Source organism: Rhincodon typus, chromosome 25 (assembly GCF_021869965.1).
Source record: "Rhincodon typus isolate 14 chromosome 25, sRhiTyp1.1, whole genome shotgun sequence".
NCBI classification, from domain to species: Eukaryota; Metazoa; Chordata; class Chondrichthyes; order Orectolobiformes; family Rhincodontidae; genus Rhincodon; species Rhincodon typus.
The window spans coordinates 8,767,931-8,787,966 of NC_063356.1; the positions used below are offsets into that span (position 1 = coordinate 8,767,931).

General features: G+C 42.1%; 1 protein-coding gene across 1 annotated transcript in view; it reads right to left on the bottom strand.

Annotated features, from left to right (window-relative positions):
• Positions 1 to 12,880, bottom strand: part of rab21 (RAB21, member RAS oncogene family) — a 17,930-nt gene extending 5,050 nt beyond the window's left edge. The window contains exons 1-5 of the mRNA XM_020515042.2: positions 12,504 to 12,880; positions 7,478 to 7,537; positions 4,752 to 4,859; positions 3,568 to 3,631; positions 515 to 569 (exon numbers count right to left, since the gene is read on the bottom strand). Coding sequence (XP_020370631.1) covers positions 515 to 569; positions 3,568 to 3,631; positions 4,752 to 4,859; positions 7,478 to 7,537; positions 12,504 to 12,635 — 419 coding nt within the window. The 5' untranslated portion in view covers positions 12,636 to 12,880. The remainder of the gene's footprint in view (positions 1 to 514; positions 570 to 3,567; positions 3,632 to 4,751; positions 4,860 to 7,477; positions 7,538 to 12,503) is intronic.
• Positions 12,881 to 20,036: the final 7,156 nt, after the last annotated feature.

Below are 20,036 nucleotides of genomic sequence, written 5' to 3' on the forward strand. Positions count from 1 at the left end.
CCAGCTGTACACCTTGTTATCTCAGATTCTCCAGCATCTGCAGTTCCTACTATCTCTCTCCCTTGATACCTTTGCTTTTTAAAAAAAAAAAAGAAAAATCTGTCTTTGATCACCCCTAAACATTTCAAATTCTAGAGAAAACAGGTCAGGTTTGTATAATCTCTCCTCATAACTTAACTCCTAAAGTCCAGGTATTATTCTTGTAAACCTACATTGTACTCCCTCCAAGGTCAATCTCTCGTTCTTAAGGTGTGGTGCCCAGATCTGCTTACAGCACTCAAATGAGGTCTAAGCAAACGTTTGTACAATTGCAGTATAACATCTGCATTTTTATGTTCCAGCCCTTTACGTATAAAGGCCAGGATTCCATTAGCCTTCTTGATATTTTCTGCACCTGTTTGCAGCAGTTCAAGGGTCATGCCATGTTGCACTGATTTGTGCTATTTACCTAATAAAAGCCAGAGATCAATTGGGATCAGGTCAAATCCGTAAATGAAATTTGGACCATACTTACGCCTCTGCTTCTTGAACAGACACATTCCTATCCTTCTCCAAGTCAGTTTTATTTCCTGCAGTTTCAAAAAAAGTTATTAAAAATGATGTCTGCCAGTCCCCACCACCAGACAAGAAAATTGAAGTTGATCATCTTATACTTTAAAAACTAGGATGGCAACCCATGACTAGTGGAGTACTGCAGGTGGCACAATTATTTACAATATACACGTAGGGAGGTGATGGCCTAGTCGTATTATTGCTGGACTGTTAATCTAGAGACCCAGATAATGTTCTGGGGATCTGGGTTCAAATCCCACAATGGCAGATGGTGGAATTTGAATTCAAGATATATCTGGAATTAAGAATCTAATGGTGACCATGAATCCATTGTCAGTTGTTGGAAAAACCCATCTGGTTCACTAATGTCTTTTAGGGAAGGAAATCTGCCATATTTACCTGGTCCAGGCCTACATGTGACTCCAGACCCAGAGCAATGTGGTTGACTCTGAACTGCCCCCCTGGGCAATTAGGGATGGGCAATAAACGCTGCCTAGCAGCGATGCCCTCATCCCATTAATGATGAAAGAAAACTATACATTAATGACTTCAATGAGGGAGGTGAATGCACTATCAAAATGCATGGATGACAAAATTTAAAGGAAAGCAAGTGAGGGTGATAGAATCTACAGAGGGTATAATAGGGGTTTAAGTGATTGGGCAATACAACTTGGTGGATGGAGTATAACACAAAAGTGTAATGCTATTCTTCCTGCCAAAGTGCATACAGGAGTGGTATGTTCTTAAACAAAAAAGAACAAAGACTGCAGAAGGCCACAGTACAGAGGGGCTCGGGAGTCCTCGTGCATTAGATGGATAACTAAATAACTAATAAATAACTAACTAAATTACTAAACACAAAAAGCAAGCATCCAAGTTCAGCTGATAATAGAGGAGAGCAAATGGAATGTTGGCCTTTTATTTCAAAATAAAATGGGGTGTAAAAATTGGAAGTCTTGCTATGAGGAATGGTTGAGTAGGCTCGGTCTGTGCTCAATAGAGTTTTGAAGAGTGAGAGGAGACCTTATTTGATACAAACTTTAAAGGGCCTTGAATGGGGAGGATGGTTTCCCTTTGTGGAAGTAACCAGGACCAGACAGTAAAGTTGACAGTAAGGGGTTGCTATTTAAGATGGACATGAGGGAATTTTCCCCCCGGGTAGTGAACATGTAGAATTCTTTAACTCAAAGGGCTGTCAAGTTTGGGTCATTAAGTATTTTCAAAGCGGAGCTAGATTTTTAATCAGTAAAGGATTCAAGGATCATGGGGGATCAGTCAGGATGGCAGTGTAGAGGATTATCAGATCAACCATGACCTTGTTGAATGGCAAAGTAAACTCAATGGGCCAAATGGCCCATGTTTGCAAAATCTTTTGATCGAAGTTTGAGAAAGCAAGTGTAAGTGTAAAAAGTCACAGGATTTGCAGTGAGACCTTGCAACTACAGAGTTCAAAACAGCAAAGTTGATGCAGCCAGTGAGACTAAAGGATTGTTGGATTGTTTAAAAGCAGCCTTGTTGAATGACTATACTACACTCCACTCCTACATCAGGAATCCTGGGTTTTACAAATAGAGGTGTGGAGGACAAAAGCAAAGTTATATTGAGCCTTTAACAAAATACAGGTTAGCTCTCAGTAAACATGGTTTCTAGTTCTGGAGACCACTTTTTAAAAGAAAAGGACACCTTTGGACAGAGTGTGGAAAGGATTTGAGAATGGCTCACCTAAGAGGAAAAATTAGAGGCAATTTGATAGAAGTGTTCAAAATGAAGGGTCGCAACTGAACAGACAGAAAAAAAAAGTGTTCTCATTGGTGAGAAGTCAAGAATTTGAAGACACTGATTTAAATATGAATGGCAAAGATGCCAAAGCAAAGTCTTTTGAAAATTAAAGAGGACCTTGGTAACACTGCTCAAGATGGCAGAGAAATCTAACTCAATAACAGTTTTAAAAAGGTGAACGGGATAAACACCTGAAGGACACGGCATCGGAGAATGAGACAGGGCTAGGAGGTGGGACTAGTCAAACTGCTCTCGCAAAGAGCCAGCACAAACTCAAGGGACTATGCCATAACCAGTCTATAGTGGAGGAGGCAGTAGCATCATGGCAATATCATTCGAATGGTAACTGAAGACACAAAGCTAACGTTCTGGGGACCTAGAGCAGCACGGTGGCTCAGTGGTTAGCATGGCTGCCCCAGAGATCCAGGTTCAATTCCAGCTGCAGGCAACTGTATGGAGAGTCTGCACACATTCTCCCCGTCTACACAGATTTCCTCCCACAGTCCAAAGATGCACAGGTTAGATAGATTGGCCAGAGTTTCCAGGGATACATAGATTTATGTGGATTAGCCAAGGGGAATGCAGGGGTTACAGCGATTTGTTGAGATGCTCTTCAGAGAGTTGGTGTGGTTTTGAAGGGCCAAAAGGCTTGCATCCCACCGTGACTGGCAAAAGTAGAATTAAAATGGTGATGTAAACACTATCAATTGATTAAAAAAACCCACCTGGTTCACTAACACCCACTGGGAGGCAAAAAAATCTGCTGTCCTTAACAGGTCTGGCCCAGATCCACAGATGTGGCTGACTCCAACTGCCCTCTGGCCAATTACAGAATCAATTGCCCTCGGCTGTAATACTACATCCCGTTTACCAACATGACAAAAAGGAACAAAGGTTATGGGAAAATAACCCTAGAGTCCCAAGAAGGGAATTAATTTCCAATTAACAGAAACAGCATAAAGCTGTTCTCTTGTCACTGGCTGAGGCAGAATAACACTTCACAGCTCAGACTAGTCAGTCAATATTGTAAAATAGTGACCATCAGCAAATGGAAGCATGATACCTAGAGCAAGTTAGCATATTTTAAGTCTATAGGAGAAATTGTAATAATAATGAAAATTCAGGTGTAGGAACGGCAACAAGAGCTACCAGTGCCCACTTGTAGGTACGGGAATAAGAAAGCATGGTTTGGGGATTTTAAAAGTGATAAGTAAACAGTATTAAGAAGTTGCATACCTACAATACAGAGACAGATTTCACTGCCAAGCATCTTCCTCAGCTCTTTCACCCAGTTCTTCACCTGCAGAATTTAAAAGCAGATAAATTTATCTTTACAGATCAGAAGTCACCAGTTCAAGGTACAATCTTCACAGATTAATAGAAGGGTGGAGGAAATGGGTTATATGGAATGCAAACTGCAAGCCAAACAATTCAAAGAGCAAAGTATGCCATTTAGCTCCTCAAACCAGTTCAGTAGTTAACAGCATCCTCAATTCTATTCATCAGTCTGTGCCTTTACTGAAGAAAAAAAAATCTACTGACTAAAACCAAAATACCACAGATGTTGGAGATCTGAAATTTAAAAAGAGAGTGCATTAACTGTGTCCAATATGACTTCTTCAGACTCAAAACATTAACACTGTTGCCGTCTCCACAGATGCTGCTGGACCTGCTGAGTTTCTCCAGCATTGTCAGTTTTCAGGAGAAATCTAGTGACCTTCAAGTTTTGAGATCTCAGTTAACCCACAGCACATGAAGACTTTTGACAGAAGACAGATGCAGCTCAACACTAAACGAAGCTTGAAATTTCTAAAAAAAAAAAAACACTTTTTGCAAGCTAAAATTGTTGGGGAGTAAAGCCCAGTTTGCAGGAGTTGGGCAATAATGGACAGAACGTGGGTTGAGCTGGAAATGTCAGTGAAGGAAAATGAAAGAACTGCATTTAATACAGCATTTTCCACTACCATTGCAAGTCTCCAAGCACTTCACAAGCAATTACGTTTCAAGTGTAGTCACAGTTGTAATGCAGGGAAAAAGGCAGCTAATATGCATTCAGGAACTGTCAAACAGTAATATTTGAATGGCCAGATAATGTGTTTTTGGATTATTTATCTCCAACCTAATCGGGCAAACAGAACCTCTGTTTAAAGCCTAGTCTCAAAAAGGAACATAACCTCTGACGGAGCTGCTTTCCTTCTGTCCTGCAACGGAGTGTCAGCCTGGATTTTCCTGCTGAAGCCTATGAGTGAGAACTGAAGGCTGAAACCTTGTGACACAGAGGCAAGGGGATTGCCTCCACAAAGCAGTATCCAGAGCTACACAAAAAAAAGCGTCTTATTGTTTTCCCTTTCTAAAACAAAAACAATCCATAATTTGATGTCATAACATCTAGAGGTCCTTTGGAATGTCAAGTTGCCCACCTTCTGAAAGGAGTCTTCGTCGGTGATGTCATACACTAAAATGGCTCCATTAGAATCACGGTAGTAAATGGGACCCAAAGCATGAAAGCGTTCTTGTCCGGCTGTGTCCTGTACAGGGCACACAGAATTTCAGGTGTTTAATTCTGAAGGAAAAAGGAGGAACTCAGGGAGACATCATTAAGAATTACAAGAAACCATCAAGCTCCTGGGAGGCGGTGGCAGAGTTGTGCCATTACTGGACTGGTAACCTGAACCCAAGGCTAAATGTTCTGGGGCTATGGTTTTGAATCCTGCCATATCAGATGGTAAAATTCAAAGTCAATATTGACTAAAAAGCTAGTCAAATGCCATCATTGGTGATTGGCATTAAAAACATATCTGGTTCACTAAACAGTAGAAACAACTAAAGAACCACTGTTGCTGGAAATCAGAACCAAAGACAGAAAATGCTGGAGAAAACTCAGCAGGTCTGGCAGCATCTGTGGAGAGAAAGCAAAGTTAACATTGTGGATCCAGCAACCCTTCATCAGAAGCATATGTTCTGTAGAAAGGTCACTGGATCTGAAACATTAATTTCTGTCTCCACAGATGCTGCCAGACCTGCTGAATTTTCCCCCAGCATTTTCTGTTTTTGGTCCTGGTTCACTAATGTCTTTTAGGAACAAAAATCTGCCATCCTTGCCCAATCTGGCCCATGTAACACGCCAGGCCACAACGTGGTTGCCTCTAAACTGCGATTGGGAACTTAGAGATGGGTACTGAATGCTGGCCTAGCATTGAAAGAGGCTTTAACTCCTTAAGGGAGGAAAAGTTGAGGCATCAAGTAATCTCCTAGTTTCCACCACCAGCCTCACCATCTGACAGATTATTCTAAGAAAATCAGTGTCTACTCAAAACCATCTGCATTTGTTGGATAAAAAGGAACATGACATTAAGTGTCCATAAAAAAAGTGACACAGACACATTAATCATACAAAGTTCTTTTTCCTCACAAACCCTGAAAAAAAAGTGTCTCAGTGACTTATTTTCTTCTCAATTTGCTTTCATCCTGAAGATGTGAACTATATGCTGCACCCCCACTGTAGCCTATTAACAAGGCTGCCAATCCTTAACTGGTCTGACCTATGGGTGACTCTAAACCTATAGCAACATGTTTAGCTCTTAACTGCCCTCTGGAAGGGGCTTTAAATGCTGGCCCAGTCAGTCAGTGACCGCCACATGGTTTGAATGAATTTTAAAAAATCTTGACCATTCGAACATGGCCAGGGCATGTTGGCTTCTCAAGTCCCACCAGAGATGAAGCAGCCAAGTGGAACTGTAGGAATGACTGTCTGCCCAAACAGATTGAACAGCTCACAAGAGCTTTTCATATCAGAGCATTTCCCCTGGGAGTTAAGCGGGCAAGATCACAATTTCTAAATAGATTTCAAGTAAGAGCTCAGTCAAATGGGACCACCTTCCCACAAAATGTAATTCATTGATGTAAATTCTGATTGCAACAGTGATACAGCAGTTCTGAGAATCATACCAGGCTTGAAACATCAACTCTGTCTGTCTCTCTCTCCCCATAAAATGCTGCCACAGGTGCCCAGTTTCTCCAGCACACTGTTTTTACAAAAAAAAAACCAAATGATCTCAGCTAATCACCAGGGCTGGAAGAGTGTTCTTTAGTTAAGTTCCTTGATCGTCATCATCAACAGGCAGTACACCTGTTCCTGGTTGGACTATAGACATACGTGTAAAGGGAAGGACAAGCTTTAGCAAGGATACCCCGGAGATTCAATAATGTTGAGACACTTTCATCCTTGCTTAAGGAGCAGTGAACAAAGCAAAACAGGCTGGGGCAATTTCTATTCCAACAGGATAGGCCAACGTCTGAATGCAAATCGGTTTTAGAGTCCTAAATTTTCCATTAGTTCCTTACCCCAAACCATCCAGTTTAGTTTTCTGCAACATTTTAGTACAGATGAAATGTCCCTGAAGCAAAGAGTTGCTTATTTTAATCACAAGAGTGTCACCAGCCTATAGGATCTTCAATAGCCTTTGTATTGCAGCATTTAAAATACTCAGTTTGCGTCTAGTTATTACAATTTCTGATGAACGACCCAATTCATTATATTTATTCACTGGATTAGAGATCACTGGCACAGCTACATTTATTGTTCCTGACCAAACTACTCTAGAGAAGATGGTGGGAGTCATGCTGAAATGCTGTAATCCATTTGGGGCAGAGCTCCAACAGTGCATTTAGCAAGGTACTCCAGAATTTTGACCCAGCGATGCTGAAGGAATAGTGATATTTCCAAAATCCGGTTGGGGTGCAGCTTGAAGTGGAACATGTGGATTGTTGTGTTCCCACATGTCTGCTGCCCTTGCCCTTCTAGGTGGTGAAGAACATGAGCTTGCAAGACAGTGTCTTAGGAAAGGTTTAGCAAATATTCCAAAGCAAATTTCAATCCTGCGCTATTCAGGGGAATGGGATTCAAGTCTGTTCCTATACCGCCCAATGGACAAGAAGCCCATGGGCTTAACATGGCCAGCTCTTCACTAATGCAGGTGAAGACATTCCAATAAGATGCAAGGAATCTCTACATTGTCACTCACTTCAAGATATTACACGCAGCTTTGTCTAACACACGACTGTCAAGGAGTGTTATGGGCATCCTACTATTTGTCTGAGAACATAGCAAACCACAATAGCAAGAAACAACTTGTTTGTTACTCACCCATATTGCAAGATTCACTCGCTTTCCACTGATGTTCAATTTCTTGGTCAAGAAAGAGGCCTTAAAAAAAAAGAGAAAACAATTTAAATAGCAAAGTCACCGCAGCTGCATTCCAGACAGTGAACGTCTGGATTCTTTTCCATTCCTAAAGCCTCACGATGGCTGCAAAAACAAAAAAGTGTTTTAAAATGTCCAGCTGACAGCAATGAAGAACTTGGATTCATAAAAGTTCTCCATTTTCTACCCCCTCCACCACCACCCGCCCCCTCCCCCCAAGTTAAGATAATCTATTTGCTATTTTAATTCATCCACACCACTTGGTGTCAGAGCATTTTAAAAATTATGGCATGCCCAGCTATGGACAGCATTAAGGAGCAGTGCAAAGTTGTGTTATTTTAAGAACATATTGGGCCTAGAAATTTCTTTCAGCAAAAATTTGTGACAGTGACAAAATGAGGAAGGGCCAAAGACATCCAGGAACTACAAATTAAGCAGAATACTGGACTTGGAAATTGAGATTTCCCAGAAGTGCTTTGTTCCCACTCAAATATGGGAATTACCAACCACAGAGATTAGGGGTAGGCCTAAGGAAACTTAAAAAATCATCCAGAAGAAACAAAGTTGTATTGTGCATTCTGTATTAATGGTTTGCTTTTGAAACTTCACTGCAGAGTAGCATTCAGAAAATAGACAGAAGTCAAACAGCTTCTGAAAGACAACCACTTTCTGAAGATGAACCAATCTTTCTTCTTCAGCAACCCATTTTAAAACTTCATTCATCAGACATGAACATCACTGGCAAGACCAGTTTTTATTTTAATGATTTACTCTGTACTGCACTGGCTGACATTACCGTGAAAGTCCTACCTCTCCTCTTCTTCCTTTTTTTGAGGTAGTGACCCTCAGGTTAAACCACCAGCTGTCATCTCTAACGAAAGAGCAGCCCCTTGTTCCGGTAGAATTATGACAACTTTTTACTTGCCACTTCTCGATAATACTCAGACAAAAATTTATTTTGTCGTCTCTGAAGCACTTTGGAAAATGTCTTTTCATTTTGATGCTAATAAGTTGCTGCAGAGATGCAAATCACTCATCTCACAGGGCTTTTTTCTTTTAGGTAGTCTGGTTTTAAAAAGTTCAACAGGACAGGCAAAGGTATTTTTCCCTGTGGGAGAGAATAAAAGCTAGGGGCTACAAACAGTGTTCAAATGAAGCCACACAGCAACCAAGAATTTTACACGTGTTAAGTACAGGTTAATCCCTTTTAAGGTAACATTCTCGCGTGGCTGCACAGTTTTAAAAAACAAGCGCCCACGAAACAAAGAAGGGTATCATTGGCCAAAAATACAAGATATAATCACAATACAGAATTCAGAAGTGAGTTATTAAGAATACTTTAAATAAAAAGAGGAACAAAGAAAGGGACACAAGTCTATTTTGATGGTCTTTCACATCAAGGTTTGAGGGAAACACAGAATATACAAACACCAGCATGGACCAGATTACCTGAAGTCATGCTGTTTGATTACACTTATGAATGTTACGTCATCATTAGGGTGTGCTGTATCATGGAGTCCCCACACTAATATGAGTGAATTAAATGTTTCCCATAAAAGGATTATTTCTGTTGCAAGAACCCGACTACACGACTCACCAGACCACAATAAACTAAAAAGGTACCAATCACAAGAACAAAAAGCTTGAAATCCATCAACAATAGCTCACAGCCCACCCTCTCTATGTCTGACTGAAACTATTCATATCCCTCCTCTCTCTCTCCTTCCATAAACCAACACCACCCAAACCACATGGCCAGTTCCTCTACCGACGTGCAATAGAAGGAAACTGCCATCCTTACCCGGTCTGGCTTACTTGCGACTCCAGACCCACAACAATGTGGTCAACTCAACTGCCCTCTGGGCAATTAGGGATGGGTAATAAATGCTGCCTAAAAGTGACATCCTCATCTCATGAATGAATAAAGAAAAAAGGCTTCTTCAAAAAAAAAAGTCAGAGACTCATTGGACTCCATCCTAATTCTCTCACCATGGATACAATCATACCTGCAAAGTTTCTCCAGCATCCACATTGTATACATGGAAATAAAATGCAATGCAGCTAACATTATGAAAGACACTATGTCCTAATGAAGTACTTGGTTATAATTAAGAAGTGCTACCAATTAAATGGACAGGAAACCTACTACAGCTGGATGCCAAATGGTCACTAATGTGCAATTACTTGGAGTCATTTTACTCGACTCTGGCCATATATTTTGTTCACTCATTGAAGGAATATCTACTTCAACTGTTAGTGACAATTCAATGGTTCATAGGCTCAGAACAAGCTGGTGCTCCTCAAACTTGAGAAGTTATTGGAACCATCATGCACATACATTGACATAATTGGCTGCTTTTAAAAAAAGGACTTGTGGCCAATCTGCTCTATTTCAAACCTGCACTGGAACTGGTCTAATTTTATTGCCTTTGATAGCACACAAATTCCAAACTGGACTCCTTCATACGAGTTGGCTCACATGCTACAGGGGTACCTGTCGCTCCATCTGGTCAGTAACTGGAAAGCTGTTGTTATTTGGTCTCAAATTCATTAGAAAGATTTCTAGTCAGCCTAAATCAAGAACAAGCAAACAGTTTGCTACACCATCCAAACAGGATCTAGAGGCTGAAGATCAACAGACTGTCAGAGTTAGGAAAACAAAGACATGCACCTTGAATACTGTCATACTGACAACTAGGGAACAATATTCTGACAGCAGGTTTTCAGACAAGCCAAATATTAATAACTGCATTATAAACTCCATCTCCATCTGCCCTCCACAGTTTGGGCTAACAGCCAAAAGGCCTTGGATTCTGCAATATTTCTGATCTCAATCCACAAAGGTAGAATCATAGAATCCCTAGAGTGTGAAAGCAGGCCATTCAGCTCAGAGTCCATACTGACCCTCTGAAGAACATTCCACCCAGACCCATACCCCCACCCTATCCCTGTAACCCTGCATTCCCCATAGCTAATCCATCTAGCCTGCACATCCTTGGATATTATGGACAATTTCCTATGGCCAATTCACCCTAACCCGCATATCTTTGGACTGTGGGAAGAAATCCAGACAGTGAGAATGTGTGGAATTTGCTCAGTCGCTCCATGGTGAAATCAAACCCAGGTCCCTGGTGCTGTGAGGCACTGTGCTGCTTTAAGCCTGATGTTTGAGGTAAGATGTGATCCATGACTTTAAATGCTTCCAATATTAAGAGACTAAATATGTCAGTTTCAACGGGAAACATTCACTCAGCACATGTAATGGGCAAGATGTTGGTGCCATGGTCATGTCAGTTAGGTTCAAACCCTATCACAGCAACTGGTGGAAATTCAACGCAATGAATAAATCTAGAGTATAAAGCCAGCCTCAGTTTCACGATCACCATTATTCATTGATTATTATTAAACTCCATCTAGTTCACTAATCTCTTTTGGTAAAAGTAAACCTGCTACACTTAACCGGTCTGGACTGCACACGTTTGCCTAATTTTTAAATTGTTCTGAAGGAGGGTCACTGCACCCAAAAAACGTTAACCTTGCTTTCTCTCCACTGTTACTGTCACACCTGCGGGGTTTGTTTTTGTTTTGTTCTAATGGGTGGGTTGTGATTGACTTTACTGGTAGCAAGCCAATCGGTACGAGGGACCATTAGGCAGCAAATGCTGGTCTTGCCAGTGTCAGTCATCCCCCTGAAAGAATCCAAAAGTGTTTAATTCCTTAGCGAGTTAAGCCCACCGTAAAAATCTTACATTGTGGACAGTGTTCGTAAACAGAAACCAGGGTCTTGTGGGGCGATGCCTACCTCGGAGCGAGTGTGTTCCCGTTCCACCTGCTCCAGAGGTGTGGCATATTGCATCTGAACAGGTTGATTAAAACAAAATTAACATAAAAAAAGGTGAAGACTTCACCTTTTACGGTGCGAACAAAGGCAATGTCAGATAATCTGACCCACACTCTATTTTTGTGAAAATATTCTATTTAAAAAAAAAGACATTCGCTTGCGCTACACATCAGTGAACTGGAACCGAATACAAGCCTGGTTTAAATAAAGACATTTACAGTGTTTGAAAATAAAAAGTTACGCGAATACAGCCGATTAGTTTTTGAAATAATTGCCATTTATTCACTCACACACACACACACACGAGCCGTTCATGACTGAAAGCCGGACCGACATTAAATTACAGCCTTTTCTACCACACTTCATTCATTAAACAAAACGAGGCATCATGTTTTAGTCACGTTAGTAATTGGCGTTATTTTAATTTCCTCGCTTGGTGTCCTCAGGTAGGGAACTAAATGGAGTAGATGTTTGGTTTTCGGTCAGTAATTCTAACCAGACTAGCTGTGTTTTTTTTTAAAAAAAAGAGGATGTGATTCAAAAACGGGTTCTTGACAATTCCGAGGGAACAGGCTGGAGGTGAAAACTGCCGGCTGCGGGTGTGAAGCAGATAGGAGAACAACAGCTCCATGCTGTGAATTCCAAATCTAAACATGTCACAATCTTGACTTTTAAACAACAAACAAAAAACAAAAATCACTTCGGTCACCTCCCCATGTAAAGCCAAGCGCAGTCAGTATAACCAGCTGCCACATTAACAGAGAGCTGTATCATTTGGTAATTACTTAACACAGCCAGAACAGCAACATCTGCACCTACACTCTCCAGAAACTAGGCTGGAGACACCAGCCTCCCAAATAACTGAAAGTATAAGGTAGACCTGTTGTTTTTTTTTTAAAAAAGAAACTTTCCACCGAATCTTGTCAATAACCTCGTTAGGAGAGAGAGAGAGAGCTTAACCACTGACAAAACCAGCAGAAATGCTGTACGTTTTTCCAAAACTTGAAACAACACTCGAGGTTTTGTCATTTTTGAATGAAAATCAGTGTAGCCCCTTATCAACTTCAGTTGCTACAACGTATCGAGTCAGTATCAGGGCACATCGTTCACCTCCTCAGCCCCACTCACCTGTAACGTGGTGATGTGCTTGTCGCTGAATTTATTCTCACAATATCTCAACACCAGGGAGGTTTTCCCCACACAGCCTTCCCCTAACAGCACGACTTTGAAGCAGTAGCTCTTGCCAGCAACTGCCGCCATAATAACAGGAGAAACAGCAGGTTTGCAGAAGGCAATCTCATCAGAGCGGGAGGGGTCTCGTTCCTGCACACATGTATCAGCTCCTATTGATGCTGACCTGCCGGGCGTTTTATCTTTCAGGAGGCAAATTGCAACAGAGCATTTTAAGATGGCGCCCTCCTCCTTCCCAAGGCGAAGGGAGGATCAGCTGATGTACAGAAAGGGCAATAAATGCAGCAATGCCGCATCCCACCCATTCCCCCGCCCTCTCCAGCTCTGACAGCCCACATCACATGGGCCAGAGGGAGGAGACACCAGTTCTGTTTGCGTACACGTGCTTCCTTATGTGGTATCTTAGCATCAAGATTATGTGACTGGCATTAGTCAGCTATTGATTCAGAGTCAGGAGCTCAAATCCCGCTAGAGTACAGGAAATAAGGCTGGAAAAATGGGAATTTTTGGTTAATATTGAGAGTACAGGCGGCAGAGTGCCCTCATCACATCCCGCCTGAGACATTAGTGCCCTTCAGGGAAGGAAATCTTCCACCTTGACCTGGTCTGGTTTACACGTGAGTCCAGACACACACTAATTTTCATTCATGGATGTGGGTGTCACTAGCTGAGTCAGCATTTATTGCCCATCCCTTATTGCCCAGCAGGTAGTTAAAAGTCAACTATATTGCTGTGGGCCTGGAGTCACATGTAGACCAGACCAGGTAAGGATGGCAGTTTTCTTCCCTAAAGGACATTAATGAACCAGATGTGGTTTTTCCAACAGTTGACAACAGTTCCATGGTCTTCGTTAGATTCTTAATTCCAGATTTTTATTGAATTCGAATACCACCATCTGCTGTGGCAGGGTTCAAAATTGGGTCTGCAGAACATTACCTGGGTCTCTGGATTAATAGTTTAGTGATAATACCACAAGGTCATCACCTTCGTATTCTGAACAACTCCTCTGTAATGGTCTAGCAAGCCATGCATTTGATTCAACAAGATGGCTCTGACCTTCTCAGGAATCCTTCCCTAGGGATGAGTAATAAGTGTTAGTCAGTGATGCATGTCCACATTCCGTGAATGAATCAAAATATTCACCAATTTTGGGAGATGAATAAAGACTAAGGCCTATTTAACATTTACTACCCTGATGTTTTATATAAATTATACAAAATGAAAAGAGGCCTTCTGTCATCTCTTTGAATTCAATTAGTCTCGTATTTACATCTCTGTGAACTTACAAATTTCAAATACCTATGCAATTGTCTTCTGGAAATTACTGCTGAATCTCCTTCTGATTCTTCTAGACAGTATGTTCCATATTACAGGCATCTGGTAGATCTAAAATCAGGCTGTGTAAGATTGGTTCCAGTGAGACGATACACATCACCCTCTTGGGCATTTTTGTGCGGTCCTTATCAGATGTCATCTTGCAAAAGGGACTGACCAAAGTGTGGGGATAGGGCACTGTTTCTGGGTGACATGCCTGCCACAGCTGAATAGTTGCAGGTATGTGAAAGGGGCAGGAAGTGGGTGTCAGATTGGTATCAATGGAATATATTGAGGATGAGGTACCATATCTAGATTTTGAGCATGAGTCATGATTGTCAGAGAGTGATGATGCGTGAGGAATAGATGTGTGGTACATAAAGCAGTGTGAGAGGTGAATAGTGCATTTGATATGAGGTCTTTTGACCGCAGATTAATTGTACTTAACCAGTCACATGCAGTCATTAAATCTTTTGTGGAACTGTGTACAGGTCATCAGGACATGGCTCAATGCAAGAACCCCCATGACCTCTTGGTCTCACCATCTTATACATATTCCTTGAGGCCCCTATGCCTCCCATCCCCACCAGCAATATTAACCCTCTCTCTGCCTCCTCCATTTCCACTTCCAAGCTGGCCAGTAACTTACCTGCGAATCTAGCAGCTCTCTTGCCTACTGCTCCATTTATGCAGTCAATGTTAGTTTAGGCAACCAACAGTAACTCCCTTCCACTGAGTGCAGCTTCTCTCTAAAAGAGACAGATTACCTTTAAAAGAAACAGGTCAGCTGAATCACAGGGCAAAAGGAAATTTGTCTCCTTTTGGTTTAGCTGGCCTGTCACTTTTGAACTCTTTTTATTGATAATGACCGTAAAGCCGTGTCCTCTGATTCTCAACCCTTCCCCCCAATGGGAACAGTGCTTTTCGCCATATCTATCAAAACCTGTCCTGAATTTGAAAATCTCAACTAAATCTCCCATGAACATTCTGTTCTCTATAGCGAACAACTGCAGTGTTTCCTGTTTGCCCACAATACTAAAATCCCTCAACACTTGGAATAAATTTCATAAATCTTTTCTGTTCCTTCTGTAACGCCTTCGCATCCTACTTAAAGGATGACGTCCAGAATTGAGCACAATGTACCAGTGGAGATCAATCCAGTAGTTTATAAATATTTATCATAACTTCCTTGTATGCACGTTCAATGCTGCTCGTTATACAGTCTAGGAACCTACCTGGCTATTTAAACACTTTCCCAATCTGCATTGCCTGATACTCTCAGGCTTCTCTGTTCCTTAATCTTCTTTAGAATTGTAGCCTTTAGTTGATATTGCTTGTCATTGTTCTCCCTACTGAAACATTTGCATTTCTTCATGTTAAATTGCATCTCCCATCTATCCAGCCATTCCACGATTCATCCTACATCCAGCAGTCCCAGAGCAGCGGCCGGCATGGGGGAAAGCAGGACTGGGCAGAGGTCAGTGTGGGGAAGCAGTCCTAGGGAAAACTTACTTTGGAGCAGCTGAGAGCCAGTGCGGAGCAGACTGGAGGCTTGGAGCGGAGTGGGGACAGTTGTTTGACTAGGGTCTGGCAGTCAAACCATATGGGGATAACAAGGTGTAGAGCTGGATGAACACAGCAGGCCAAGCAGCATCAGAGGAGCAGGAAGGCTGACGTTTCGGGCCTAGACCCTTCTTCAGAAAACGACATGGGGAAGCCCCTGCACTCAGCTACTGCAATGTAACGTTTATTTGAAAAAAAATTTTTTTTATCTGACTGCAATGTCAATGCTTTAACTATTTCTTATTTCTAACTTATTATTTAAACTCTGTGAAGTAATGGAACTATTTTTATTTTTTTACTCCTGTTATGTATCTAAATCTATACCTAGGTACTTGTACCTACGATGGCACCATAAGAGGCGACATTGTAAAACTTTTCACTGTACTCCTGCACTTCTGTACTGGAATACACATGACAATAAAGGATATTCTATTCTATTCTATTCTTGAAATTTATCAATATCCACCTTACGGTTCACTGTTATCATGAAGAGATATGATCCAAATATGAATGTTTCATATGGACCCATATAAACATATTTTAAACTTTTAAACAAAGGATAGCTTGCTAATGAAAAGACATTAGTTGCAACAGTATCAATGTTGTACCTGCAAGGAGCAAGGAGTTCAGATGAAAATTTGAAAAGAACCTTCAGGGAGAAATCATATGCCCTATTTTGTGAGTGGGGCTATTGCATGTTTGAACTCAGTGAGAGAAACTTGAAAGATGTCTGAAAAACAACAGCCCATTGCTCCCTCTCTCTTTCTTTGCAATTCCTCTCAGCAAAATCTGAGAGCTGGAAACTCACTGAATGTTATCTTTACCACTCAGGGAGAGTTCCTGGAGAGCATTTGCTTAAAATTGTCCCCCAGTGAAAAGAAAAGGCAATTCAGTCAGCTACAGCTGTTCCACTCACAGTATTGTACAGATTAATTTCAGAATTAGAACCATCAGTAACTTATCTTTTATTCATCAGTTTAACTATTACTTGGTTAGAGTACTTCAAAGTTAACATTCTGCGAGTTTTCATTTTTTTTTGTTTTCTCCTTAGACTTGCGCTTGTGTGTGTGTTAGTGTTCTAATCCCAATTAATTTTAACATTGAGATAACAAGGTGTAGAGTTGGATGAACACAGTAGGCCAAGCAGCACCAGAGGAGCAGGAAGGCTGACGTTTCGGCCCTAGACCCTTCTTCAGAAATGGGGGAGGGGAAGGGGGTTCTGAAATAAATAGGGAGAGAGGGGAAGGTGGATAGAAGATGGGTAGAGGAGAAGATAGGTGGAGAGGAGACAGACAGGTCAAAGAGGCGGGGATGGAGCCAGTAAAGGTGAGTGTAGGTGGGGAGTTAGGGCGGAGACAGGTCAGTCCAGGGAAGACGGACAGATCAAGGGGGCGGGAAGAGGTTAGTAGGTAGGAGATGGGGGTGGGGCTTAAGGTGGGATGAGGGGTTAGGTGGGAGGAAGAACAGGTTAGGGAGGCGGGGACAAGCTGGGCTGGTTTTGGGATGCGGTAGGGGGAGGGGAGATTTTGAAGCTTGTGAAGTCCACATTGATACCATTGGGCTACAGGGTTCCCAAGCGGAATATGAGTTGCTGTTCCTGCAACCTTCAGGTGGCATCGTTGTGGCACTCTAGGAGGCCCAGGACGGACATGTCGTCTGAGGAATGGGAGGGGGAGTTGAAATGGTTCGCAACTGGGAGGTGCAGTTGTTTAGTGCGAACCAAGCGTAGGTGTTCTGCAAAGCGGTCCCCAAGCCTCCGCTTGGTTTCCCCGTTGTAGAGGAGGCCACAACGGGAACAGCGGATGCAGTATACCACATTAGCAGATGTGCAGGTGAACATCTGCTTGATGTGGAAGGTCTTCTTGGGGCCTGGGATTGGGGTGAGCAGGGAGGTGTAGGGGCAGGTGTAGCACTTCCTGCGATTTCAGGGAAAAGTGCTGGGTGTGGTGGGGCTGGAGGGGAGTGTGGAGCAGACAAGGGAGTCACGGAGAGAGTGGTTCCTCCGGAAAGCAGATAAGGGTGGGGAGTGAAAAATGTCTTTGGTGGTGGGGTCGGATTGCAGATGGCGGAAGTGTCGGAGGATGATGCGTTGGATGCAGAGGTTGGTGGGGTGGTACGTGAGGACGAGGGGGATTCTGTTTTGGTTGTTATTGCGGGGACGGGGTGTGAGGGATGAAATACGGGAGACACGGTCGAGGGCGTTCTCGACCACTGAAGGAGGGATGTTGCAGTCCTTGAAAAACGAGGACATCTGAGATGTACGGGAGTGGAATGCCTCATCCTGGGAGCAGATGCGGCAGAGGCGAAGGAATTGGGAATAGGGGATGGCATTTTTGCAGGAAGGTGGGTGGGAGGAGGTGTATTCTAGGTAGCTGTGGGAGTCGGTGGGCTTGAAATGGATGTCGGTTTTTAGGTGGTTGCCAGAGATGGAAACAGAGAGGTCCAGGAAGGAGAGAGGGGTATCAGAGATGGTCCAGGTGAACTTAAGTATGGGGTGGAAGGTGTTGGTGAAGTGGATGAACTGTTCAAGTTCCTCGTGGGAGCACGAGACGGCGCCGATACAGTCATCAATGTAACGGAGGAAGAGGTGGGGTTTAGGGTCAGTGTAGCTATGGAGGATGGATTGTTCTACATAACCTACAAAGAGGCAGGCATAGTTTGGGCCCATGCGGGTACCCATGGCCACCCCCTTTGTCCGCGTAACCTACAAAGAGGCAGGCATAGCTTCTTCCTACTATCTCAAATAATTTTAACATTGAACAAGTCAGATCCCAAATGTATTGTTACACTTTTTGTTTTAACAATGGATGTCTGTTACTGAATAAATTTGAATCTATCATTGTACTTTTAATGCAAAGAATAAAATATTTATTAAATTTAAAACAAAACCACAACCATTATTACATGAGACAGAAAGGTTGGAAAGATTGCTTTACAAATCCTGGAAAAGGATTCAAGCTCACAGTACCTCTCTTGCCCCAGCATTGGTTTTACAAATACCCAAATTTCAGTGAAGAGTTACCACTATCTCTACATGAAGGCTTTTGCTCAAGCTAACACAGATTAATTTTCTTTCAGTAAATTGAGTGCATTCACTAGATGCATTGTCCAAAGTGGCAGTGTCTCTACATCTACGTTCAAGTCTCACTTGCCATGGAGGTGTGTTTGAACAGGTTGATTTAAGCAATACTAAATGCTTTCTTCTTCATTTTGATCTCCTTGAGAGATCTAAAACAAACTGCAAACTAAATTCACTACGCTTTAACTTTGGAACATAGAACATAGGACAGTACAGCACAGTACAGGCCCTTCAGCCCACGATGTTGTGCCAAACTTTTACCCTAAACCTAAGGTCTATCTAACCTCCATGCCTACCATATACTATCATCCATATGCTTATCTAATAGCCGCTTAAATGCCCCTAATGAAGCCGACTCTACTACTCTCTCCGGCAACGCATTTCATGCCCCTACCACTCTCTGAGTAAAGAACCTACCTCTGACGTCTCCCCTATATCTACCTCAACTCACTTTAAAACTATGCCCCCTCATAATAGCTACCTCCACCCTAGGAAAAAGTCTCTGGCTGTCCACTCTACCTATACCTCTAATCATTTTGTACACCTCTATCAAATCACCTCTCATCGTTCGTCGTTCTAAAGAGAAAAGCCCTAGCTCTCTCAACCTTTCCTCGTAAGACCTTCCCTCCATTCCAGGCAACATCCTGGTAAATCTCCTCTGCACCTTTTCCAATGCTTCCAAATCTTCCCTGTACTGGACACAATACTCCAGATGTGGCCGAACCAAGGTTTTGTGCAGTTGGAGCATAACTTCACTTTTGGAGTAAATACAAATTCCCTAAACTCAGTTTTAAGCAGGTTTTTCTGGATTTCTTTCTAGAAAGTTGAATACTTCAGCCTCTACACTCTAGCAGTTCCTTTTGAAAAAAAGATATATAATCCAAACCGATTGTCAATATTGCATCTTTGTTTAAGTTTTTTTTCTCCCCGTCATAAATCAGTTTTTCATTCTTGACTCAAGAAACCTGGCTGACCCATTCTTAATATTGAACTGAAACCTATAAACTTGGTCACTTCACCAAGGTAGGTACATTTGATATTTATTGTGACCAGTGGAGGATTAGAAGCAGGAAAGCAAACAATGCACTCCCCCAACCTTAGTTGTAATACACTACTTTCATATTTGGTGTCATCTGCAACATTTTGAAACTTTTCCTTGCTCGAGTTTATGTCTGTAATAGATCGAGAAATGTAATGGTCTGAGAAGGTAATAACAACTGATGGCATTTCTGTTCATGTGGTTGATCAGGGCACAAGAGTTGTCTTGCAGGTCTGACAGTCTATGGGACTAAAGTGCTCCACCATGCCTCTATTTCCTAGAAAATTGATTAATTAACAGAAATAAAAATAACAAACAATTAACTAGGTGCTGGAGGTGAAAAAAATCAAATGAACAAAAAGCAGCATCTCCTCTTTTTTTGTTACAGAGATAGTAGGAACTGCCGTTTCTGGAGAATCTGAGATAACAAGGTGTAGAGCTGGATGAACACAGCAGGCCAAGCAGCATCAGAGGA